This window comes from Hippoglossus stenolepis, chromosome 5, assembly GCF_022539355.2.
Source record: "Hippoglossus stenolepis isolate QCI-W04-F060 chromosome 5, HSTE1.2, whole genome shotgun sequence".
In the NCBI taxonomy this organism is placed as follows: Eukaryota; Metazoa; Chordata; class Actinopteri; order Pleuronectiformes; family Pleuronectidae; genus Hippoglossus; species Hippoglossus stenolepis.
Genome location: NC_061487.1, coordinates 14334595 through 14362229, shown reverse-complemented (window position 1 = coordinate 14362229; position 27635 = coordinate 14334595). Strand labels below are relative to the sequence as shown.

Below are 27635 nucleotides of genomic sequence, written 5' to 3'. Positions count from 1 at the left end.
AGAGTGAGGGTCTATTGTCCAATTAGAAAAAAGTGGCTAACTGTATTTGCACGAGTGGTCTTAACAAATGAGGCGCTAACCCAGACAAAGCTGTTAAATTAGTACACATGGTTCTAATTAGTGCACCTCTATGTGCATCGCATGACTTTGTCCTGTACCATACACACACACACACACACACACACACACACACACACACACACACACACACACAGTTTCACTCAGTCCACTAACAGGTTCAGACTTATTGTAAACAAAACTGTATGAGGAGCCTTTTATTTATTGTGTTTATCTCCACGAACCACAGGCAGACGCAGCCATAGGTGAATCTAGGGCTTGCTATCACGGGGGTGTGAGCTTGAAAGAGATTTTTTAAACCGGGTTTGTTTTAACATCTAGGTGGTGACATCAATTATCTATGTACATGCCAGGCTGCTGCACTGGAAATATGAGGTTTTAAAAGCAGGTTTGTTTTGGGCATCATCAAACATATCCACAAAAAATCAGCAGCAGCTCAGCATGCCACACTGTACAGAAAACATAACATCCTGCAGCCTGCAGCGGACACACAAAGACACTCACACTCACACACTGCACATTACAGTACACACAACAGAAAAGCAGAACCTTAGCATGACCGTTAGGCATAAATGACAAACACCATCATGCAGTCAAATTCCCAGCTCAGAATATACAAATAACTTTCGAAAATTGTTTGATTAGTTACGTTTATTTTAAGATTTTTGTATTTCAAATCGTTTCCCTCTGACAACACGATATAATCACCAGAGGATTATGTTGTTATTTATGTGAACTAACAATAATACACAGTAAAACTAATGTGAGATAGAAAATGTGATCTTGAAAGTTACAAGGCTAAAACAAAACCAGATTAAACGCATTCTGTTTTGTCTTCCGACGTAATGAAGGCTAAAACTAATGATTATTTTCATCATCAATTATTCTCTAGATTATTATTAATTCATTATTAATTTGGTCTGTCCAAATATACGTGATAGTTTCCAATGTGATGTTTGTATTCCACAATTGAAATTATTTCACAATGTAAAAGTCTGTTTACTATCAAAATCAAGTTACTGGAACAAAATGATGTCGACATTTTGCTTGAGAATATTTAAACAATCAAACAATATAAACTATATGAATTATCAAATTGTTTCCAATTAAGTATTGATCAGTCATTGATCAGTCAAGGATGTAATTGATTGCTCTTTACAGGAGGAACTGAGACAGTCCAACTTGTATGTTAATGACTGCACTAACAGTATAGTGCAGTTAGTGCCATAACTTTCTTTAGCAGAAATTTTCCACAGTATTAATTCACCAAAGTTCAGTAACAGTAGTTCAGTGCCATTTGGTTCGATGGTAAACGGAAAAGAACCAAATCCTCAACTCTTGGTTTGCTTGAAAAGCAGCTGTGTGAGCGTCAGACATATTCCAGATGTGGAAGTGGCACCTAACAGTCATGTATATGGGTCGGACTTAGGCTGAAGAACCTGGCGTACATAAGAAAGTAAAATAATTTTGCTATCTCGAATTTTACTGTCAATTTAATTTAGTTCTTTTGCTTGGTCCATCCATTGTCTATACCGCTGATCCTGTAAGGACTGCAGGGGTAAACACTAAACTACCAGGCCGCTGTATTTTTGGTTCCTTGAACGTAATCATCAATAATGTGTAGTCACAGTAAAACAATGCAAGAAAGAACACACCTGAACTTTTGTTAACCATTTCAAACTTGACAGAACTGGAAAAGACTTTGAAGAAAATAAAAGCTGAAGACCTGCACATACACATAGAACTTAAGTTGAAATCTAAGCTCCAACAGTAAATGAAATAAGAATTTTACGATTTTTATAATGGAGTTGAAAAATAGCTAGAAAAACCTTGTCTCTTTTTAATTGCTGCTGTTACAAACAGGCCTCCAGGTTATATGTTTTGCTTCAGAACCTATCGACCAACACAGCGAGTTGTATGAATGCAAATGCAATGGAAGTTGTTTTCGAAGTTATTATGTTTTCTGTTTGTACGCCTCTGACCGTTTCCCACCGCTGAGTGTTGTGTGAGCAAACAGCACTTGTCAGTTGTTGACTCAAACCAATGAAGTTATGCATCTAACATGTCGCGGCGTATGGATCCGTCCCTCACTGTAAACACAAACATGATTTAGCTTAAATACGGACAATCAGCGCGCCTACCCACCTTCTAAATTAATCCCAACAACACCGACTCGCATACGCACACACACAACAAATAACGATAATTGCTTTTTAATGATCTCACATTATGCTAATTCTAATCAAGGAGCCATAAATCTTACAGGGAGTTTCTACCTGTCTGACCAGCAGTCATGCCAAAAGACTGACACACTGGATTATATTCTGTGAGGGAAGTTGAGGCAAAGACTTTTACTGGCATCCGTCTACCTATTATAAACTGCACTCCTGTGCATTTGAATTATCTGAACCATCAACAAAGAAGCAGGAAAGAACACCGGGAAGATATCATTGTAACTTCCAGAAAACTATTTTTGAGCAGAGTTCTGATATTTATTTAAAAACAGGCTAAATGTGGTACAGCAGTGTGTTTAATAACCTCCTAAATTAGCACAGGATCTTGTGAAATATTCAAATACCTGAAAAATAGAAGTTGGAAAGCCACAGCAGAGCGTTCTGCTCAATTAGGTATGAAGAGCTGCGGCGCTGGATGGATAGATGGCTGGTGCAATATGAAAGGACAGAAAGAGGAAAACATCCAGCCTTTGATTTGCATAGAAAACTGTAGATTAAGGGTTTTTCTTTTATGCCATCATCTCTCCAGGATAATGCAGACACTTTGGAGACTTCTCACCCCCCGAAAAAGGAAATTCCCGGAGTTTGTTTCAAATGAACTGCTGGCTCTGAAAGCAGTGTTGTTCTTCCAGTCTCTGAAACTCTCTAGGCCGATGAAGTATTCTCCCACGATTCTCAAAGTCAAAGCGAAGTGAAAAGTATACAACAGCAACTTAGGGATTACTGTGTGTGTATGTAAGAGAGAGAGAGATGGAGAGGAGATACTGTAGTTATATAAATTGGACAGTTTAGAAATGAATGGAGCCTTCTGGAAAGAGCAGGAGGTGCCAGCCCTTGTCACTGTGAAGCATAAATCCTGATTCTACAGCCGACATGACATTTACTATGAGCGAAGGAACAGCGTTTAAAATGTTTAAAACAAGCACAACAATAGATTTAATCACTGGTCACTTTTGATTAAACTGAAGTTGTCTCGTTTGAGGACAAACAGAAGATACGAGAGAGAAAATTTCCATTCAAAACCTTATTTCAGAGTCAAGGCAAGGACCGGTGATATTGATCCATGGACCTTAACCCTCTTTTTGTTCTGTGGCGGAGGGCGATTTTGTCATTCATACTACAGTATGCCTGCGCCTGGAATGGAAGTGAGTCCCAGAATCATAATACAAGCTAATGTTTAAAGTGTGAGGCTGAGAGAATCACACTGTGTCAAGTTTCTTTGCAAATCTAATTTCTCAGGGAAGATTCATCACTTTGAGGATACGGGTGCCTGAATCTGTAAGTCAGCATTTTTCTCACTTTTATCCATCTTAACTCAATCGAGAGGTCTTAATGAAGTGCACACAACAGGACATGATGTACTTCTATAGCTCTGCTTTTTCAAGACAGACTTAACATTGCAATGGTCTCCGACACGAGCTCAGCTGCTCCGCACAAAAAGACGACTACATTGGCATTGGTTTTCTTTCTTTTTGGCTTTACAACTAATTTTGGATCAGTTTCTGCACTACACAGATTGGATGCTTAAGAATGCATCCTTGTGTCTGGTAATGATTACATTTCCTCTAAAATTTCCTTTGATCCTTATCATCCAGATGCCCTTTTGTCAATGTTTAAATCCCAGGCTACATCTCTTTGTTCCACTTAGTACGCCCTAGCTATGTGATAGCGTCTTTTTTCATCCTTTTCCTTTTTCCTCTGTGGCAAAAGCCACCAATTTAATTGAATTTCTGGGCTTTTAATGTCTGCATTACTCTAATCAGAGACGAGGAGAGTAGAGTTGTTTATCTCGACCTTGGTAGAATTAGCAGAGGGTATTTGTGGAGACGTTAATGCTTTGAAAAAAAAAGAAAAAACCCAATGTATTCTGCAAGATCGCAACCTAAGCTTTTATTGATCAACTAGTCAAAGGTGCTTATAGATATTCAAGACACTGACGTGCACTCAGGCGTCAGGGAGAAAGTATGTTCTGGTATCTAAATGTAGTAAACTCACTAAAGACACACAACACAGTGAGTCAGTTCCACAGATCAAAGCTCTGTGCTTAATATAAAACAATGACAATGTGAGCGAATACATTTTATATGAGTTGACCTGGTTTCCAGACTTTTGTCATTCTGCTTTGTGGCTATATAATAATAAGATATTGGAGATAGATGATTCATCAGTCCATTCATCAGTGGAAAGATAGGGCTGCCATTAAAGGAAGGTGCAGGGCATTCTGCTATCACACAAACAACATACAATATAACCTTCTGAGAGGGTGGCACAACTGCAGGCGAGGCAGAACACAGTGGAATGCAAAATACAACCCCAAATACCCTAGGGCCCAGAGGCAAATTTGATTAAAAGTTTGTTTTTCTTCACTCTCAACAAACGGAGGAGCTCGTCGATGCGGCACTGACAGTTAATTGGACTTGGCAGGGCCACGAGTTCATTCGTCAGCATTGTGTGGGGCTTGCCTAGGAGGAGCAGGACAATCGATGTCCCTCAGGACGGCCTGTAATCACTGCAACACTCCAATGAAGTCCAGGGTTAAACATCAGGAGATTGCAGGTGCACCAGAGGATCTGAGAAAGACTGCTAATATGCTCCCACTCCCAAAGCAAAACCAAGGACACTGCAACACAGCACCCAGAAGGCTGTGATTATCCCTAAGAACAATGGTACAGCCCGGGATGTTATTCTGACTAAATTTACCACGAGCACAATGTCCTGAGAGATGATATTTGTATCAGTTACAAATATTTGTAAAGAATATACTATGATGACTTTCACGTGCTGAACCAGTTGTTTCCAGTCTGAGGTTTGGGAACCCAACAAAGGGTCCCCCACTCACGCTGAAGGTTTGAGAATGCATTGACAGGATATTAAAGGTGAAAATAGAAAAATATCTTCAAAATAATATTCTATCATTCATTTTTCTGTCTTGTGAATTCTTGGGCATCTTTTGGCTTTTCTAATTTAAAAATTGCTCAAACAAAACTAGAAAAAACAATATGATTGAACTTATCATAAGTGGTTGGTAAATGAAAGTGATTATAGGGTTCACAACATTGATTTGTTTGTGTTGAGAAAACCAGTAGGCAATTTGTAGGGGGATGCAGGGGAATATCATCCCCTTTAAACCAGAAACCCATCCCCCTTAAACAATCTGTCAATACAGCCATCGCATCTCATCCATGTACTGTGAGAGAGAGAGGGCTGCATGTGCACATAAGAACTTGTGTGTGCAGGTAAACATCCTATTGTTAGTGCTCATAACTACATCACGGGATCTGCAGTTTATTTTCAAAAGATGAAACCAAATGGTAATCCTGCCCTTTGATTCGCTCGCCCTCTCTCTCCCACTCTAACACACTGACTGTTTGTCACAGTCAGACGGACCATCAGCAGCACGGGGAGAAATCCTACACGCGTCGGTGGCCAGTGGTCGTTGCCATCCATAAAGATTTGACTATTTTTGCCAGGCGGATAGAATAAATATTTTTTTTTTTAAACTGGCCGATCAGCTCCAAAAGTTAATTATCAGGAAAAAATATTACCAAGTAAAAAACACTCCTTTGTAAAAATGAACAAAAAAACTCCTGGAGAAACCCATATTTTCTGCAACTCTGATTACTTTTCTTTAATATTTGTATTTTCATCATGTTTAAGAGAGTCGATTTACCTCTTCAAGCCTCCACAGCTTTGCTTTAAAAGGTCACATATTTTAAAGCATGTGCCACTGGTCAAAACAGACACAAACAAACATTCGACATTGACAGAGAAATTTAGTCGGAGGAATTTAGAGGGACTTAAACTGAGCTGTGTTTAAACAGCACGAATCCGATGTGCGGGATTGTGTCTACCACACACTGAACTGTTAAAAAAAAACCTCATCAAAGCCAATGGTCAGTAAAAATCAATTAAATCTCAGGAGAAACAAACTTCATAAACACAACAATGTCCCAACAAAATCAAGAGTGACTTATAGACTGTGAAAGGAGCCTAAAACATCTTTGTTCTGCATTAGTATTCAGGAGCTATCTTATCTCTCTAAACTGTTATCATAGCATTTCAGTTATTTTAGACACACTGACCTTCTCTTAAGGACAGGAGATAAGGCGTTTTAATGTCCTTATTAAATCAAGCCATCTATGCAGAGTCTCAGAGATGGGTGGTGTGTTCCAGGAGCTCCTCACTCCCTCTCTCCCTCACTGACTAATGACAAGCATCACAGTGATAATGACAAGTGGGACTGAATGTTGTATTGTACTAACCATCACCACAATGTGTCATGAAATGCACCAGCTTTTTGGGCTCAGGTTGTGTGTGTGGAACGGAAAGCACACAGACACACACACACTCTCTCTCTCTCTCTCTCTCTCTCTCTCTCTCTCTCTCTCTCTCTCTCTCTCTCTCTCTCTCTCTTTTAGGCATCCTACCAAATGTAATGGAGCAGTGAGCTCTTGGGGTACAATAAATCCTGCTTAATGGGATGGTGCAAAATATCTTCAGCGCCGACAAAGTCAATCTGTATACTGAGTGAGTGAGGCTAATATGTACAGAAAATGTTAGATGTATGCACATATAGACTCACATCAGATGGATGTGAGTCTATACAGTATGTGCATGTGTGTGTGTGCGTATCAAACCAGCTTATGCATTGGTGTGTGTGTGTGTGTGTGTGTGTGTGTGTGTGTGTGTGTGTGTGTGTGTGTGTGTGTGTGTGTGTGTGTGTGTGTGTGTGTGTGTGTGTGTCAGCGGAGATTGGGCTCCCAGCTTCAATGTGTGCACCACAATTCATTGGGTGGACTCACCATAGGTCAGTCTGCACGGTGATTTATGCCACATATAAGTCACTGAAGAGATATACAGGGAACGATCTGAAAAGGATGTTGTCCAAGACACATCCTGTAGCATCTCTGTCAAAGTGACAGCAGTGACGTCCACATTCACATGTTTCAGTCTGTTCTGTTTAACAGCCAACAGCTGTCTGTAAATCAATGTTATGTGATCAATTAATCTAATAGTCTGGGCGTAATGTTTGAGGTATGTGTTTATTGAGAAATACAATCTACCCACTTTACAATATCAAACTGCATTTTACTCTTCCACCTGAAATTATTACACTAACTAAGGATGCACGATATATATCGATCAGATATATTATCGGCTCAATAATGGGAATTTTATATTATTATTTATTTATCGGAATCAGAAATTATAGCCGATAAAAGGTCCAATAAACACAGCGCGCCTGGTCGCGTACACGACGTCATACATCTGTGCCTGTCCATACCAGCGTGATGTGTTTACGTCGGAGCTGAAAACTGCGTTGCCGTTGTGGACGTTTTTCACACTTTCTGAGAGCAATTTGCAACAAATGAGCAAAGGTTTCGAGAGGGAGAGAAAGTAACACTACCAATCTCATTAGTCACCTTTAGATTCTGTCATCGCGCCGACGTTGTATGGCGAGAATACGAAGTGCTTGCAGCCAGAGTTAGTGAGGGGGGGAGGCCAAAGCGAGGGTCAGTGCAGCTGTGCCTATCCAGCAGGCATTTGAGAACAGCAGGAAGTTTGCTAGAGACAGCCCACAGGCTAAAGCAATTAATGACAGAATCACGGAATTTATCGCTCTTGATGACCAGCCGTTTTTCGTGTTAGAAGACAAAGGACTTCGCCGGCTAATGGCACACTTCGATCCCCGCTACACTCTTCCAAGTCATCGCTACTTTTCAGATGTGTCCCTGCCTGCCCTATATGATGTGGTCACCGCACACATTCAAAGTCTGATTGATGCCAACGTAAGCGACGCAAGTTTTACCACTGACATATGGACCTCAGACATCAGTGGCTGGATGATGATTTCAGTATGAAAGGGACTTTGTTGCAAGCGCTGGAGTGTTCCGACTCGCATACATCCGCCTGTCAGTTCTACAAGAGCCCTTTTTTTAATGAAAGATCCACTTTATATATATTTTTAACTAATTGTGTTTAATAATTGACATTTTCGTTCAAAGATACTGTCAGTGCATTTAATTTATTTTGAATTTTTATGCAAAACATTTGATAAGATTTATGTTGCATGAAGGACAAAGTATAGAGAAACCTTTCTTACTCTCATGCAATAAAAGTACATAAGCTATCCTCAACTTTTTTCCTTTTCTTTATTGAGCATAATATTCAATGCGCTTTTGTCAGTTTTCATCAGCCTTTCAGTTCTATAATAACCTTTATTTTTGAATGCACATTATTTGATCTGAATTAATCCATTGACATGTCTTATTTGAGATGTCAAAGTATTTAATTAAAATTATTTTGAAGGACAAATTTTCCTCCTCCACCTGAAGTTGTTTGAAGTTTTCTGAAAAGAGTCAGAACTGTTTTTGTTGCGTTAACAATGGAATATTTATTCATCCATATTTGCTTACTATATTTTGCTATTTTAGCCTCAGGTGTGCATAACCTACAGGCTATGAGTTTCTTTTTAAGAAACGTGAAATTATTATCCGTATGGGCCATCATGTGAAGCACGTAATTATCGGTTATCGTATCAGCGGGAAAAATCCATATCGTGCATCCCTAATACTAACAACAAATGTTTTGCTTCGTCGTTTATTCAGTCAGTATATAATGTAATACACAATACACATTTCTATGTGTAAATATTTAAAAGCACATCATTTGTTTGTAGAAATTAGTTTGTGTAGACCAACAATAGACCGGCAGAAAAATGCAGTCCCCTCTTTAACTTGAACTAGTGCAGTGCCCTTTCTGAACATGCCTGTTTGTTTGGCCTGTGGTGATGCTGGTTGACGTTTTCTATCTGAAACTGTAAAAGTGTCCTGCTGCAGATGAAAGACCAGCTGCAGGCCGTCTGCCGTCTGCAGAACCCTGAAGCTGCGCCACCACTGCTGCACAAAGAGCTGTTCACCTGTTTAGTCAAAGTTCAGTGAAGATTGACTCAGCATGCACAACCCCGAGGATTTAGCTGTCGCTGTCATGAACGCGCTGTTGCCGTCATCGACAACAACACTTAGGTTGATGAGTCCCAGCCGCTGCTGCTACAGAGAGCTGGTCAACTGTGGATTTAGATTGTTTTAATATTGAATGAATTGCTTAACCAAATTCAACACTGCACTTCCATGGGCCATAAAAAATTCAAAGCAGTGGGAAGCCGATAAGATGAACACTTCTTGACATATGCAAGACACACAGATAAAGATCTCTGGAAGTCGTAAATGGATTCAGCCAATCCAAAGATGCACAGCAGCAGGTTGTCATTACAGGGGACTTTGGCAAATAAGAAAAATGCAGGGTAATAACACAAACCCCAAACCACAGCACCTTGCCAAATGAGGCTGTGCTGCTGTCCAGCTGAAGTTCAGCCCGGCTCCACTTTGGATAAACCAATAAAATAAGTGCTAGTAATTACTTTGTAACATGAATGGTTTACCTCACAAAGTTTGAAACTGAAGTTAAAATTGTGTTTTGGTGGATTTCGTGGATCCTAATGTATGCCTCATCAATACCTGATGAAAGATATCCACACGACAGCCGCTCATGTGGTTTTAATGCAGGGCTGTTCTTGTTATGAACACACACATGTTATAGGTAAAGTTTGAACTTCCACTATCTCCAGTTCATCCATATGATATGGGGTCAGAAAAGAGTTGGTATCTCAATGGATGCACTTTGGAGAAGAAAAAAAAAACACTGTCACACACTTCTTGGTAAATAAACTGGCTGCACCGCTCCCCAGGAGCCCAGTGTACTACACAAAAACAAAGTTCTGTCAACGCAGGAGGGCTCCATGGATACACACGAACATACAGAGTATTAAGTGTGCTCCATGAGGCTATATAGATTAGACCATCTTCTGTCCCCTGGAGAAATACCATCCTGGACTCTTTGATCTGTCAAAACGAATGAGGCAGTCAGCATCGACTGTTACAAGCAGCAAGGATCCCCCTTCAGAATGATGCAGTTAGAATATTTATAGTTCTCCCAAAATGTCTCCCTCTACAAGCTTGTATAATGAGGAACCCAATCGATTTCGACTTCTTGTTCAAAAGCTGATGTGGGGAGCAAATCCCACTTTTCCTGTTTTTGTTTTGTTTATGGGGCCATAATCTCCAAAGAGTGAGCTTTTACACTGATGTAGACATTCAGACACACACACACCCACACAAATATTAAATTATGTTTATTAATGGGGAGAGTACTAAGACATTTGGAGTGATGAATCAACATCTGTGTTAGCATCTCTGTCCCTTCCAGTGAAATTCACACTCTCTTAGTCTTTGACAGCGATGCATGTCAATGTCCTGCTGCTGTGGGATTGAGGAGGAACCATCTGGCTCACACGCACGTCTGAGACTAATGTGTAAGTACTGTCGACAGGTGCCAGAGGGAGTCCTGTTTTCTTTTTTTTTTCTTCATGCCCAAATGAAGTTAAACTGCTCAGATTTGGTCTGGTTCCTCTTTCACATTACATCTACGCCTGTTGGGGCAAGGAAATGAGCTAATGAAGCTAAAGGAAATATCTGCCATCTCTGCTTGACCCCGACCAAATTATTCAACACAGCGAGTTAAAAAAGCCTAATGAAACCAATCACTGATGTAAAAACCTTAATAATGAATAATCTTACTGTTCTATTTGAGAATTAACATGAAATAAGTAGATTTTAGACCGCGTGTCTCAAGCAATACCCCAGAAACAGGCGTTCACTGGCCACATTCATCAATTAAGCATGTGTATGTACAGCACCCGCAGCGGAGGCTGGCCTCCCATTTGAATACATTAGGGAGGAATATGTTACCTCATGGACCACGGCTGACCGACCACATTAGATTTGGCTATTAAGTGTGATAGATTTCCTCTTGGAACACAAAGGATGCTCAGTGGTTAACAAAGCTAAACTACTCCTTGGACTTTTCAGATGCGTTATCTCGGTAGCATTGATTTGCAGCATCTTGGAACAAGTGGGCGAACATTTCCTCCACAATGAGGAGAAGCACACTCTGAGAAGGCACAGGGAAGAAATAAAAAAATAAAAATAAAATCAAACCTCCATATTTATGCACAGCTCTCTGCACAGGGGGACATGTCATTATCCAACTGAAGCACATGAAATCAATGATAGTGCTTCAATGCACATAATATCTACCAAGTGACGGCAGTCATAACTAAATATACCTTGTTCATACAACTATCTTTATCGTTGTCTGCATTTGAAAGCTGTTATTACTGTAGTATATAGTGACCCCGTGTGCCTGGCTCATCAAGGCGGATTCAATCACAAGTGCTAGACAGTATACGTAGATGGCGGCAGAGGGGCGAGGTCATTCCTCTGCAACCTTAGAAAAGCAAAGTCTACTTTTACACCAAAGAAACTCATAAGACCCTGAAAACACAGCTTTCATTCAATAAACTCAATATTCTACAATGATTTCATTGCACACATATATCTCACAATGTGGGCTTTTACAGCAATGTGTACCACAACCAATAAATTCAGTACTTTGGTAAAACACAATACTTCAGTAGAACAAAACTGTATTGTTCAGACACATAAGCAGAGCTCCATCGATCTGAACTGCCTTGGCAAAGATTGCTGCTTTCTCTATTATATTGAGCCTATGGTTTTACATCATATATTTCAGGGTGTCTCCAGGTTTCAAAAAGTTTAAGACTTTTTAAGACACTATTAATTAACTTAAGACCAATGTCAAGTACAAAGACTGTATAGAAAGGTGGATGACTCGTCTCCACTTTCTCCCACTATCCAGAAATGAAAGAAAAATATCCTCGATATCTCGAGTTTGCACAGTAGCAATCAGGGGATGGGGCCACAGTATAAAGATACACGCACTTGACCAACTGTGAGTCAGTTTCAGCTGTCAATCAAAACATTTAACCCAGTTTTTATAGCATTAAATAACTAATTAAAATCAAACTAATCTGTAAAATGAACACTTGAACAAACATCAGCGTGATAAGAACTACCTAAAATAACAAAAATTGACTTTGACCTTTTAGTTTGGTCCATGTCCCATCCATTAACATGGAGGAGATGAGATTTATGACCTTTACTTCAACCAGCCACCAGGTGAGACCAATACGCTTCTGCTTCACTTATGGGGAGCTGCCATGTCGACCATTTTTATATACATACTATATGCTCAAGTACGACAGATGTGACGGAATATCAGAGTCCCAGAATTACTAACACTTCCCCATGATTAAAGATGAGATGTAGTAGCCAAGTAGTGAATAACCCTTAATACACCATGATATCTTGCAAACTAGTGGCAGAGACAGTATGTATATAAAGTATTTTCCACAGCCAAGCCGAGTGTACTGGGATAAAATCTGAGTGTTTGAAGACTCAGTTCCATGTTATTCTTGGTATTGGTTTTATTACAGTGTGACAATATCTGTATCATTAACAACGAACTAAAACACACGAGACATTACAAACTATGCATACCACCAAAACAGTTGTTGTAAAAAGAGGTTACGACCTACCTAAATATATTAGAGACAAAATATGTAATATTTTAATGTATTCAATAATTATTTTCAGGGATTAAAGATTTTAGACTTTTAATCTAAGACCCTGTGTAAAACCTGTAGTATTTTATAGGATTAGAATTCTACTGACACACAAGACAAACAGTACATTTCATTATAATAATAAAAAAAAAGCAGAAGGGAAAGCAACAGAAAATACAAGCACAGCAGAGAAAACATAAAAACATTAACAGGTACATGTCACCACACTCTCCCATTGTCCTCATGAGCTGTACTCATTTCATAACATGAGATCAGAGAAGCATGTTAAAGGGCACGATTCGCAACCACGAAACACAGGCATTAGGGCAATCCCACCAACCGACAGCAGCAATTAATCATTCATCACTCTACTGAGAGAACACAACCTCCACACAGACTGCTCCAAATCCACATGCGATAGATGTCGAACGAGACGACATTTGAAAACAACAGTCAACAACAGACAGCATCCTGTAGTGCTGTTTTATCTTTGGTTCATATCCCACAGTGTGTCCTTGAGATGAGTCTAAGACACCCCAGGACTCCATGCAGGTCACAGGGCAGGTCTGATCTCAGTGGGACGGTTGCCTCAGGCCGAGAAAGAGGATGAAATGTTTTTCTGTCTACAGCAGGTGGACACCAGCGGGTGAAAAACAGGTGATATCTTAGCCTTCACCAGCAGCTCTCCCGACACAACACACTGAATCCCTCCTACCTATATCTCCTTCTCTTTTCTGGCCACAAACAGTCCAACTCCTTTATTTTCACCACCTGACCCATATACAAAACTGCTTTCTGGTGGGTGCTGCTCCAGAAACATGGTCCAAGCCTTTGATGCAGCTCCAGATCACAGGCTGAAAGGCTGTCACTTCAGCTTTCGGCCGCTCAGCATCCCACGGCTGCGCTTCATCTCCGAGCCTTGGTGACACACTTTTTATTTTATCACACATCCTTTGTCATGCGAGCAGCCATCTCTGCCCTCTCACCAGCTATCATATCAAGGAGCTGGCTCTTATGATGCAAAATCAGATACTATAACACAAAATCTACCACAGGATTGTTTGTATTGGAACCACATAAATGGTATTATGTACTTTTCAGCCCATGTGAGCCATAACATGACAGTCACATACACTTACATGAATTCCATTAAAGCTCACATCACCCGTCAGTGCTGGGTGAGAGTACGATTCACAATGAAGACAACATGCAGAACCATTTACACTAAGGAAAAAGAGTGCAGATTTAATTTAAAAATTGGCACACATTGCCCATTTCTACAGATGAAAGCTCGTAAATGAAAAAGCCTGGAATCCTGCCTGGTATGGAAATCTAAAGTTATGAATAATGCCTCTGTCTCAATCATCAAGTCTATTTTAATAAGGCGGATTAGCCCTGCACCTGAAGGCTGAAAGGCACACGCCGCTGCACCCCTAACCAACCGAGAGCGGGACAAGCATCTCAGGGGGGCTCTGCACTCCGCATCCTCCCTGTTGGACCCTCACCACGTCTGCAGGGAGCGAGCAGAGGCAAACAGCTCAGGCTTGTCACTTACGCCCATGAATCCACCTCCAATGGACCGGCACTGCAGCGAGAGCAGCTGATTTACACACAGTTGCTAATCAGTTGAATTGCTCTCTTGCTAATGAAAACTCATAGATCTATACAATAACACTACTGATTTCATTTTAGCTCCCATTACTCATTCCTAAATATGCAATAGGCAATGAGAGTTAAATGCTACTGGAACAAGTCAGGTGGAGAATTTGGGGGTCAGGAGGGTCGACTCCGTACATGGTGGCCTGGATCATTGCTATCTCTGTCCTGACCTGAGAAGAAGGGCCTCCTGTTTGCACGTTCAATATTTCACTGTAGACATAAATATCAAAAGGTATAAATGGATTATTTCCTCCTGTCTGGCCCCAGTGACGCTCCAGCATTTAGCTGATTGCAGGGTGGATACATTTAACTCCATCCTCCCATCCTGCTCTGGAAGCTGAGGTAAACCCAGTCAACATAAAGGCCACCGCCACGGTTAGTTTCAGCTTGGCAGTCTGCGGCACCAGTCTAATCATGATTAAGACCATAACAGAGAACTGTGTAGACACAGGGGGAAGCAACCATCCATCCATCCGCTATATTCATCAAGCAAATCACTTCCAGCAAATGAGAATGAATTCATTGTGACTTACCTGTTCCGTTGGCTATGTTTGCTAAGAAGAGAGGATACAAAGCTGAGCAGCTTTGAGGTACACGTACATTGAGGCAACAGAGATTCACAGCAAAGTCTTATGGACTACCTGTGAACACCTTTAGAAATAATATAACTCTAAATGCATTGTAGGGTTAGAAGCAAAGTGAACTCACCACTGGAGCAGTCCAGCCCGCCCCATCCGGGCTCACACTGGCATGTATCCGGAGACACGCAGCGCCCGTGGACACACTCCTCTGTGCACAGAGCTGAGACACACAGAGACATTGCCTCATCAGAGCAGTGCATAACAAGTGTAAAACATCATTACACCCCCGATAAACAGCATAATAAAAACCACCAAGATAACAGTTCAAAGATAATGGCCCTTAAGGTTCAACACTCAATATCTTAGTTGTGGCTCTCATATTCAACATCCATCTTCTCTACTTGACACCGGGCTCAATGATTTCTGAGGAGATTGAGTCCTTGGTCAACATCTTGGTTTATCACAGAGCTTTACTTTGCACAATGAGCTGTTATCAGCAGGCTGAGCTGTGAGGGAACAAGCTGTAAATCCCCTCTAATTTGATCAGCCAGTACTTTGTCATACGGTGATGCTTTAATGTAGCTGGTCCGGGCACCGCAGTGTTTACTAAGTGTGCAGTTTTCTTGATCCATTCATATCGAGCAACACGGCACCCGATTGATTGGGTCGACATTAGTATTCATGGGAGCGTGTTCGCGTGAGTTGGGAGTTTGGTTCAGCTGGATAATAAAGTGACCTACAAGGAGTTTTCTTTTGTTTTTTTCCTACAGTGCTAGTTTTGTGTGTGAAGGAAAAGTATCACAAAAGCACTTAGCATGAATAAATCTGTGGCAAGGGCATCTGGCCAGCAGAGTTAAGACATACAGGTTCTTATCTGAGGAAGGAGACAGTCAGGTCCATACAATGAGAGAGAGACCCCGCCTGATGGGAATCAGGAGTCCACTTGGCCTTAAGAGGAATGGTACACAACCCAAGGGCAGTGGGAGAGACAATCCGTCCTCTTAACTGATCAGACCTCATCCAGCACTTCATCCAAATTGTGCGTCTCTTGTTTACCCGGTGCACCTGCATAGAGGTGCAAGAATTTGTTTTTTGCCCCTGTCAGCGTGTGTCTACAAAACGACTCAACAATAGATGACTGGATTTTTACCACCATTTCACAATTACACTTCTCAGGAACATTACTTGGGATGGTATTGACAGATGATATGTTTTGAAAAGCAAATTTTTCAAGATAGACACAAAAAATAGAGTAAATGTATAATGTATATTGATCCGAAAATTATACCCTATCATATGATATCAAATGACTATAAGAGGTCACAAAGAACTCATAAAATGACATCATTTTCAAGGTATCCCTGCATCCTTGTAGTGACGACGTACATTTATATAGATTGAAAAATGATTTTTTATCATATTGTAGGAATTATGTCATCATGATGTCACAGAAAATGTAATCATGTAGTGTAGCAATGCATTAAGTTTTGTAACCAACAACATCAGCAACAGAATCTACAGCTTCTTTAGATCAACCAATAATCTGTTCTCTTTTGGTATAATTGACGTCATGACGATGTTATTATGAAATGGCATTATTACAATACAACCTGATTGAGGTGTATATCGAACACATGCAGAGTATCCATTGCTCCTCTGATGCTTTTAAAATGTTTTGTTTTATAATAGAGCGTGAAAAAATGGGAACAAGGACACCATCTATTACGGTTTTTTTTGTTTTTTTTAAACACCATAAGCCCCTAGGTGATGTTGCAGCTCTGTGTGCAACACTATGGAGCTCATTCTGCAGGCAGAGAGAGAGGTCAGCAGAAGCTGGCTGCAGGCCTGGACAGTGCTGCTATAGATTATCACTCAATCAGGCTTCGATTAGGATCCACCGCCAGAAGAGAGATGTAGCGGGGAAAGGAGAAAGAGGAGTGAATCCCAAACACTCGCAAGCCGGTGATAATCGCAAAAATGCTCCAGAGGCAAAAATGGTAAACCAGAGATTGAAAGATAATTCAAGGCAGATTTCTAGGCATCAGTTCTCTGACAGGAAAACTGTCTAATTTCAGTAAGACAGCGGAAAGAAAAGGGGGAAGAGCTCGAACATTTGTGCTGACGAAGGTGTGACATCGACTACCTGTAATCAATGAGTCCACAGTATGCAGAGTATTCAAAGGGAAGAGGAGACGAATTCAATGTCACCATGATGAGATGATTCGTTTGGTTTCAATCAGCGAATTCTGATCAGCGAGAACAGGGAAATGCAAATGTGTCACATCCTTTAGGAAAAAAAGAAATATGGAAATGAAGTTTTGAATATGGGAGAAAGGATAAAGCGCACCCTTCTCCTGAGATCTGAACCGGTGTACTAAAGGGATGGCATAATAAAGTAGGAGGTAGGTCTTTCATTTTAATTGAAATTCATGAATCACTCTGCTTAACTCACGTCTAAGGAATCTGTCGGAAAATTGAGTCTTTCATCTAGATAAAAAGCTCATCTAACTCATTATGCAGAGGTGTTATCAGAGCGGGGAACAATGGAGCTAATTGGTGATTGTCATGCAGTGTTAATAAATTTCATATTCTTACACAGTCAAACGACAATCTTTTAAAATGTCAGATAAAACAGATCTTCATGGAGAAAAGACTTACCAGTACAATGCTGTTTATTTATGGTTTTGGTAACAGTGGTGTTTAGTGGTACAAAATGAAGTGAAAAACCTGGAACATTACTGTGATGATGGCTAAATCATTTTAAGAGCGCTGTCTACAGAACATATCAAACAACTCCCTCCAAAGCTTCTTCCACATGTCTCCATCGTCTGGCACCGAGAAGATTTATTTTAAAACTGTGTCTTTGAAGCATTAAAAAAAAACGCAACAAAGCCGAAAATGAAAAAGAAATCAAAAGCACAGACTCCCTTTCTGAAGAAAAAAAAAAATCTCATCATCTTCGCGATCATCAAAACCCAAAATGTGAAATGTGCTCACGTATCTCCGCCTGGAACTTTATCAAACCCCAACTAATTCTGCCGCCGAACGTCATTTCAGAATTAAATTGCGGCGATGGACAGGCGAGAGTCATGCGGGAGTCATCTGGAGTAAATGCTCTGCTGGAAAGAGAGGACTCACAGCCCTGCAGAGACCGGCAGCCTCGGAAGATATTACAAGCTGTTGTCATTAGCGAGCTCCTCTCACTTCCTCAAGCACAACCGTAACAATCATGCTTATTAGGAGGGAAACGAGTTCTTCATATCCTCGACATAGGCTAGTTACAGATTAAGGTAATAATTCACGACGTATCATAGGTCGCAGAATTAATAAAGACCTCATGTCGGAAACTTCAAGCGCTACTTAACACGAAACAGTTTTTTACGTATAGAGGATTGCTCCGGAAATTTGACACCTCGCATATGAAGATGGGATTAAATAAAACAACAAACAAAAGTAGAATGGCACACCCCCGCCAAGGCCCAGCAGTCCCCGTAGTGTGAACTATGCTTAAAGCCCTGTCTGCAACAACCAGCCTGATGAGGGTGGTGAAGGCACATGTAGTGGTAACATGTCTTTAATCGGCTTGGTTAGTGTCTCTCGGATGGGTTTGGACAAAACAATGCGGTCTTTACAACTGATGTCCACTGAAGTGTTTCACCTCCTCCAGCTTGATGTGTCATTCTGTAGCAGGATGACACAGAAGAGCCGGAGGATTATACCCACAGTGTCTCTTCTTGCATGTGATTTTGTGATTAAACATAGTTTGGGGACCAGTCCTGGTGACCCCCCCCCCATCGTCAGAGAACTCGGCTTTATGAAACCACTTATAAAATCACTATATCAAAATTTGTATTTGGATCTACACAATAAAATGTCAGTCTCTAAACATAGCTGATTTTTTTTATTCCAGATCCACACCAAAATTTAATTGATTCTTTCTTGGCCCCTGTCCCATACCTCCACCAAGATTCATGGAAATCCGTTCAGTTGTTTTAATATAATCATGCTTACAATCCAACCAACCAACACACAAACGGACAGGGGTGAAAACATAACCTCCATGTTGGGAGTAAAAACATCCGTAAAGATTATGTCGGTGATTTAGCGTCTCCCTCTGTTTATCTGTGTGATAATTTGGGTTCATTCAAGGTCTGCACGTCCCCAGCTTCATTAGCCACTCTAGCTCTCAGTAGAGCTACAGTAAGGGTTGATGATGATAATAAATAAAAAAAAGCAGAAGCAGGATTAAAAGGCAAACACTCTTCAAACATTTCTGACTTTTAATGAAACAGAATTTATGGAGGAAGCTACAGTAAACTAACAATACACAAGGGGGAGGGATATTTTGCATTCAGTGCACAACAAAGTGTCCGGAAATAGACGACTTGAGTAAAATTTGGGATCAATTTACTTCTCACAGAAGGGGGCGTCCTTTGGTCGCTACATGCAAAACAGCTTTGGGAGTACAAATCTCTTAATCCTGGTAGTGAGAGTGCTAGGATTAAAAGGGGTGGAACAGTTTGCAGAGACAGCAGAAAGCAAACACTGCCCTCTCGGCCCCGATCAACGCAGTCTCACCACTTAAAGGGGGGGCCGGCTGTTCTGTCACCCTCAGCCCAACATTATATCAAAATAAAACCTACTGTTCCCACAACGGGGGAGGCCACATGTGAGAGGCACCTCCATTTTCACAGATTCACCTGGTTAACACCCTGGAAAGACTATCAATGAACAAATACCTCCGCTGTCAGCCAAATGGTTAATGAATACATTATTGATCAATCTGCGCCTCCCTCCTCAAGACCCCCTGATAATCACACCAGCTCTTATTCTTGGCTGGCTGGTTTCCCGGTGCTCTGCTGCCCGCAGGCGAGTGTGAAGCCATATAGACAAGGACACGCACAGCTGTGGTCAAAAAGGAAAAAAAACCACATGGCTGCAGTCAACGTAGCAGTCACTCCCTCGTGCTGCAAAAAGATCTAGGAAAATATTAAAATGTGAGTCTATTCTTATTTAAAAGAGAATAAAACATTAGTTAAGGCGAGAATATCAAAAACACAGCTCTCAGAAGCTATGTGTTCTGTCTTTATTTGGCCAACATGCAGAAATATGCAGTTTGATGTGTGCGAGTAAAAATAGAATGACCGTTAACGAAGCCATATAAAATGACAGTGAATGATTGCAATCAGCATATTGCTGTGGTCCAATTTCCATGGCTTCTGCTTCTTTTATGTTATTGAATTTCCAGTGTAGTTTTATGGCGGATGCTATAACTACTCAGTCTGTAACTAGGGCCCTCTTGGCTCGTTAATTTTTCTCATTGTTATATAACTTCAGTTAAATGACTCTTGTGGGAAGAGTAAAGCTGGGAGCAGGGTATGGTGTAAAACGCTGTTCCTTTATGTTAAATCACGCTCAATCGCCTTAAAAGTGAATAAATTCTCATGGATTCTAAAGGAGGAGTTTGTGGTGGAATGCCATCGGACGTTTGTGATAAAGCGGCCTGGCAGGGAGTTGTAAAGCCGCTGCGCTGAAGGATCAATCATAATATTTACTCCTTTTCTCTAAGACATAACCTGAAATGTCATCAGCGACAAAGGAGCTACTTACGAACACACAAGTCTCCGCTCTCAAAGTAACCAGGGCAACACTGTGAGCGGCGTCTATACATGGTCCTCACCCCCCGCCGGTAAGCCGTCTTATAGCTGATCCTGGAGAAACAGACACAAAGAGACGGCGACATAATGCAAAGAGCCACCCTTTCTAAAGGGTAGGGAAATGTAACTTGTACCATGATATTTTTGTTTTCATGGGCAAGTGTATAAAGTACGACAGAGGAAGAAGAATTAACACCAGGGAAATTTTGTGTAAAATACCCACAAAATAAAAGCCAGTATTTGAGCTCAATTCAATTAGAGTAATTTCAACATTTATAGTAAAAAGATTACAGTCCGATTCTGGCTCAGACTCCTTCACAAGAGCATTAACGAGTATGTTTATTGTGACCTTCGTGGACTTGGACGTGGTTTTTGGGGGACAGTAAAGGTCGAGGCCACTGATGTAATAAATGTGGGGACAAGACTCTTGTAAACTTACCTGTGCCTGGTGCATTTAAACCAGTTGAGGATGTCCGTGCACCGGGTGTAATAGATCTGATCAAACGGGTGAGCGTAGGATTCCTGTACAGTCACAGCGTAGCTGAAAGACAGAGTAGTAAATATACAAGTGGTAGAAGGAAGAATTGACTCCATTAATATACTTTTTCCATTTTGTGCTGCTTTATACTTCAGCTCCACAATTCAGAGGGAAATAGCATACTCAAGTTTACACAATAAATCCTCTGACTTATTTCACTTCATCCATCTGTCACCCACAGCTTCTAGTAACTCTTCAGATTAAGATTTTACATATATGAAATAAAATTCAAAGCAATGTGAAAAATTAGTGCTTCCTGACCTTAATGGCCTGTGAGTCCTTATAAAACTGTGGTGTTAACTTGGGACCACTTGTCATGTTAGTTGTTAGCTGTCGCTCACAGTTCCAAAAGTGTATCGTAAAATTATGTCAATTAAATCTGGACCAGTTCATAATTTTGACCCCATCTGGCACATTCATCTTTTTCTTCTTCTATTATTCATTGATGTCTCGACTTCATGCAATTGGTCAGAAATTCCAAATTATTGAATCTGTAGTTTTTGGGATCTGAATATACAGGTGAAAGACTCTATTATAATCATAGTGAAATTTTAGTGAGTAATATAGATTTCCATGGTCCTTGGAGATATTTGAAATAAAAAAACAGCACACGGGTCCTGTCATTAGATACTGTTCATATAAAGCTATAGAATAACTTTGATATGCAAAGGAAAGACTTGAAAGGGCATCAGGTGATTCATGTTATTGATATATGCAGCCAGCAGCAGTCTGAGGACCTCAAAGCCATGAACACTTAGGGAATTTATTTTGATGCCAGCAAAGTAGAACCATGATACCTAAGTACCTTCACCTTGGTCAGGCAATAATCCAGATCATATATCTTCACAGCTTTCTTTCCACCCCTTTGCATCGAGGAGAGAAATTATTCCTCCTTATTTCTCAAAAGTGACACTGGCCAGCACAACTAATAATTATTCAGGCTCTATGGCTGTCATGATTGATTGGAACGAGAGTACACTGATCAATTTGCCTGCGTATTTCATTTGAAGCTGCAACTCCTACAATCTCTCAGTGCTTGGCGACTTGAGCCGTGTGAGATCGATACTGCTGTTTGGACTTTGAGAATAGGTCTGGAACTTTGGTTAACACCGTGCTTGTTGCAGGTAGAAAAAGTTTGAGGATCGACAATGTCAGTCCGGGGAGCCAGTGTTCTCAAACAACTGCAGATTCTCTTTCAAATCAAAAATTCAATGTCCTGGGGTAAACACAAGAGGATACACGCTCACCTCTCCCAGTGGCTGCAGACATTGGGGTCATCTGGGTTCAGACTCCATACACCAGGGGCACAGCCCAGGACGAGGACCAGGGCCAGCGGGGCAACAGATGACCCCATCCTTCACAGTGAGAGGGTGACAGGAAATAAAGATAAATAGCTGAATGGATACATGGAGCCTCTCTCATATTGACCTTTTCAATAAGGACTCAATTGTGCGTGGAAGAAGTGCACGTATGGTAATTCAATAATATTTAGAGACATAGTTCATCATTTTGGGAAATACACTTTTTCCCATTCAACTTTTCCCCATGACATAGAGAGAGGTTAGACATCATTCTTATATATCTGTGCAGTATGAAACAACAGTCAGCAGCTGGTCCGACTGTTTAAGAAGATGGAAGACACATCTCACAGAAATGAGGCCAAACTATCTTGGATACAAATGCTGCCGTCTTGGGCTTATATGGCGTCATTTGGAGCCAGATACTTTGCAGGAGTGATGGAGGGATAAAGCCAAAATATCAAGGTCACACTTTTACATGCGTTCAAACAATCACAAGTCAGTCTCAGCTGTCAAACATGATAATTCACACATTTTTATAGCATCAAAACTTAATTTAACTTAAGTAACAAACCAACCTCCACAGATCAGATATTGAATTAGTGAGCTTTACAGTGTGTTCAGCCAAAACACAACTGCTGACATACACATAGTAAGTTTTAACTATGGGCATGTGAGGTCAAAAAGCTTCACTTGAGCAAAAAAACGTATCTTGTCATTTCATGAAATCTGCTTCATACATGTACAGTGATGAGAGGAAACAGAAACACAAGGACATGGACCAGAATTCATAAAGACTTCAGATATCAGTCAGAAGTTGAGGAGTACACAAGTGACACACACACAGTGAGTGTAAACTTTGCTTGCTAGCTTACAGCTAACTGTGCAGTTGGTTAATTGGATGTTTGGGACAAATAAACTGCACAATTGGTTCAGGTCAAATTCACACAAATGATGCAAGGTGGACATTTTCTTTGGCTTTCTCTCTGAACTCATTGAGGCAGACTTTGTTTTCCAAAATATCAAGCCGTTTTCTTAAGGGAGGTATAAGCTTGTGTGGATTTGAGCTGTCCCAGATGAAAGATGACCATTGTGAAAGAAAAGTGGCAATATCTTCGCTCATGGATCCAAAATGGTGGCCCTGTGAGAGAGGATTAAAGTTGGCTGGTGTCATAGTCTTGAGATCAAAGATAGCCCGGTACAAAATTCTGACATTGTCACAAATGAAATGAAATGGCACATGCTTCTTTTCCCTATAGCCCACAGATAACAGGGACCCTATTATCCTCCTCTCTGTCCAACCTCCATGCAGGTTAGGTTAATTGAAGACTCTAAATTGCCCATTTGAATGTGAGTGTGAATGGCTTGTTTCTGCATGTCAGCCCTATGATGGAAAGGCGACCTGTCCAGGGTGTAACCACCTCTTGCTCAATGTCAACTTGAATTGGCTCCAGCCTCACGGCAACCCTTAAAGGATAAGAGGTATAGATAATAGAGGGATGGAGGGATAAGTGCATCTATTGCAAGGACTCAGTCGTTGCTTAGCTCTATTGTTTATAGCAGCGCAGATGGATGACGCACGCTGAAGACGTTTTATTAGTGTAAATTTACTTGTGTTGTTGCCTACGATTCGAAAGGGGTTATCATCAGACAGTCTTCATGCATCAGAGTTAATGTCTTACCCAAGTTTATTAGATCCATATCACAAAGTGTGGTTTGCAATAAACGTGTATGATTGCTGACCTCTCACTGTCTGTAGGCGACTTTAAAGTGCTTTTTTTATGCAGCCTAGGATTATCTAAATATATACCCGTGCTTGTTTAACATTTGCTCCTGTGTCCATCTCCTTCAGTGAGACCTTCAAAGCCACATGTGTGCTCTAGGTGAGCAGCCGCAGGATTGAGACCTCCGTGTGACAGTGACATAGATGCTGATTTGCTCAGAGGTTATTTCATTAGATGCACAGGCAGAGCAAGAGCACGTATAATGATGGATTCGCCGCATGTTCAGGTCATACCTGAGTAAGCCGCTGGCCAAGATAAAGAATGTATGGATGATTCATGTATGGCTGACACACAGCGTATCGCATACCCTAGGTTTTATGCCTGGACGCCATTAACTGTATCTTATTTATAGTGCTCGGTCTCTGGACCCTGAGCATGATGTGGCCTCTGGAGAAAACTTACACAGTGTTGTATCATTAGTGTTGTATTATTACAACAAACACAGGAGAATGAATACAAAATAACTGACCCCTGAGTTGTCTTTGCAACTGTGCACGGCTCAGTGTGTTGTGATTGTGCGTTTGCGTGTGTACATTAGCTTGTTTGTGCTCTGCATGGGCTTCGGGGGGGGGTGTTACAGTGGATGGGTTCAATATTTCGGAGTGACTGTATCCAATAACACCGGCATTCACATGTTCAGCTAATCTTCTGCATTGATAGCTGCATGTAGTTCACTCACATGTGAAAGAAAATCAATCAGGCCTCCACTTCGTCTAAGTAGCAGTTCATCTGAGCAGGTCGAGGTTAAAGTCACGTTCATTTCCTTAACAGGATGGTTAATCAAGATGCACACATGCTACAGGCAACAGCCGCTTTCATATAAAGGCCCTTCTTTAAAATGATGCTGGTAAAATACTACAGGGGGCCCTGCTTGATTGACTAGAACGATTTTATTGCCCCTGGGATAATATCACCACTCTCTGTCATTTCTCTGAACAAGCTGAATAATTTGTCACATGCATCGTGTCACATCGCTCAGAATACATTCATAAGTTATAGTCTGAAAATGGTGTTTTCCATACCAACACCTGAAAATGCATATCACATGACCACTCATCTCCAACACATGTAAGCATTTGTATCATTGTAAAATCTAGAATTTAACTGCACAACCGCTGTTAGCAAAGACAACAGGGTCAGCAACACTTGTAATTAATTATCCATGTTGTGTTTTACACTGGTAGCCGAGGCTAATGCTGGTTGTTCTCTTCCAGAAGGGGGTCATGTGATACGAGCCTGACGAATCAGCAAAGGCTACGTCAGGACCATAAAGATCCAATCAGCAAGCTGTCAAGAGTGTCTACACCATCAATTTCAAACATGTTCATTTCTGCCCGTCCTGACTAAAACGCAGCCCCGGAGTTTTCAAACTAAAACGGGGCCAGCAGCGTTTCCAAACTTCTCACTCTTAGCGGCTCTAAAACTGCGGAGTAGTGTGGACGGCAGGCGTATCCAAAGCAGAGTTGATGCATTTCAAATGATAACGTAGTAGTGTGGATGTAGCCTCGGTCACAACTCTGCACCAAGAGACCAGCAGGTAATAAAATGAAGATTATCCTGAATATGTGGCAAGATGAGGTGAATCAAGGGGTTTTAGTTGTTGGGAGTGATGGCTGTGAGGAAAGTTAGTGCTACAGAGCCCTTGAAAAGAGACACAGTGATGGATCTAATAGCCGCAGGCACGTGGCCTTAAACTCACCTAATCCTACAGCCTGTGGTACCTGGGTGTTTTGTGGATGCTGAGGAGGCTCTGGAAGCACAAAGTGACAGAAGTGCCGCTGTGTTCAGACGCACACACTCGCTGCGAAAGGTGATGACAGGTCGCGGATCTATGGGAGAGAGGAAAAATAATGAGCTTATGATGACACATAGAAGACACGTTTCCTTCCTTGCCCTCGCACGCATGCGTGCACACAAACTCATAAATTTCTTATGGGATCAAGAATCTCAACAGGGGTATAGTTCCCAAAACATGCTCTTGAAAGGCCAATTTACAGCCTCCACATCCGACCACACAGTTTTTATTCCATTTTCCAGTGTTGCCTCCTACCTCGTATCGACAGACACACTAAAGTTACCCACATGAATAAACGCCTACATTAACTCAAGAGGGGTTCATACAATGAACTCTGTTCACACTTCAAACACTACAAGTGGCTTGTCCACAATGTGACAAGATCGTGTTATCTGTACTCATTAACAAAGCCTACACAAGGGTTAGTGCAATGATAATGCAGGCGTGAAAAGAACATTGATGTGTTTATCATCACTCTCACGACACTGCTCTTAATGATTCCCCCAGAAGGTCAGAGGGCGGGTTTGAGATTCTTCTGACCCTCATTTGCTGTGAATGATGAATTAAGATGTAAACACAAGCACAACAAAATAATGCGCCTGTTTTTGTTCCTGGCCAAATAAATTATTCAACTTTTTTTTGTTGCATGTAAACTGTTGCTAAGGCCCAGCTCAATGGACAGAGACAATACTGGAGAATTATTGAAGGTGGAATCATTATGTCTAATAGGGGGCTCAGATCAATCAGCTACAGATTGTTATCCGCCAATCTTCTGTCTAAATAGGACAAATAGTCTAAATAGGTCAAGGAGGTTATGTTTTCACCCTTGTTCTTCTGTTGGTCTATTTGTCAGCAGGAATACGCAAAAAACGACTGAACAGCTCTTGCAGTCTACGTCGCCTCGATGCGTAGTTCAATTTTTGGGGAGGTGCACATCAGGGTATGGCATAGGGTTCTGCGTAGGGTACACGTCTATGTGTAGAGTACGGCGTAGCTTCGACAGAGAAGCATGAATTGACCTTAAGGGGAGAAGGAGAGCTGAGTTTAACAACCCAGTCACTCAGGTAACAAAGACAACATAGCAACAACAGCAACAACAGCAACACTGCAGCGAGGATGGAAAAAATCCAACACAAATATCAGCCAAAATAATGGAATTCATATTCCCCGATCACAAGACGCAGGGTTCAGACAACTCATGTCCTACTTGGATCAATGCTACACTCTGCCAGGTCATTAATATTTCACTGATGTATGCCTGCTGCAATTATAACTGTGTATATACATGTCAACAGCTTTATTATGAAGGACAACATCAGAGCTTTACTCATCTTCTGAAGAAAACTGAAGAGACTGACCATGGTGTAAAAATTTCACAAGCCACTGGAAGAAGTCCAGTACAGATTTTCTGAAATTGAATCCAAGCACCTCTATACCATCAGACGACAGTACACGATCAGAAGGGAGT

The 27635-nt window shown here is 41.1% G+C and overlaps 1 protein-coding gene across 1 annotated transcript in view; it reads right to left on the bottom strand.

The window, feature by feature from the left end:
- The window catches only part of megf11 (multiple EGF-like-domains 11), a 78360-nt gene that overhangs the window by 35874 nt on the left and 14851 nt on the right, over positions 1–27635 (bottom strand). Inside the window, exons 2-7 of the mRNA XM_047339787.1 lie at positions 26072–26201; positions 22538–22645; positions 21192–21293; positions 20706–20806; positions 15223–15315; positions 15048–15068 (exon numbers count right to left, since the gene is read on the bottom strand). Coding sequence (XP_047195743.1) covers positions 15048–15068; positions 15223–15315; positions 20706–20806; positions 21192–21293; positions 22538–22644 — 424 coding nt within the window. The 5' untranslated portion in view covers position 22645; positions 26072–26201. The remainder of the gene's footprint in view (positions 1–15047; positions 15069–15222; positions 15316–20705; positions 20807–21191; positions 21294–22537; positions 22646–26071; positions 26202–27635) is intronic.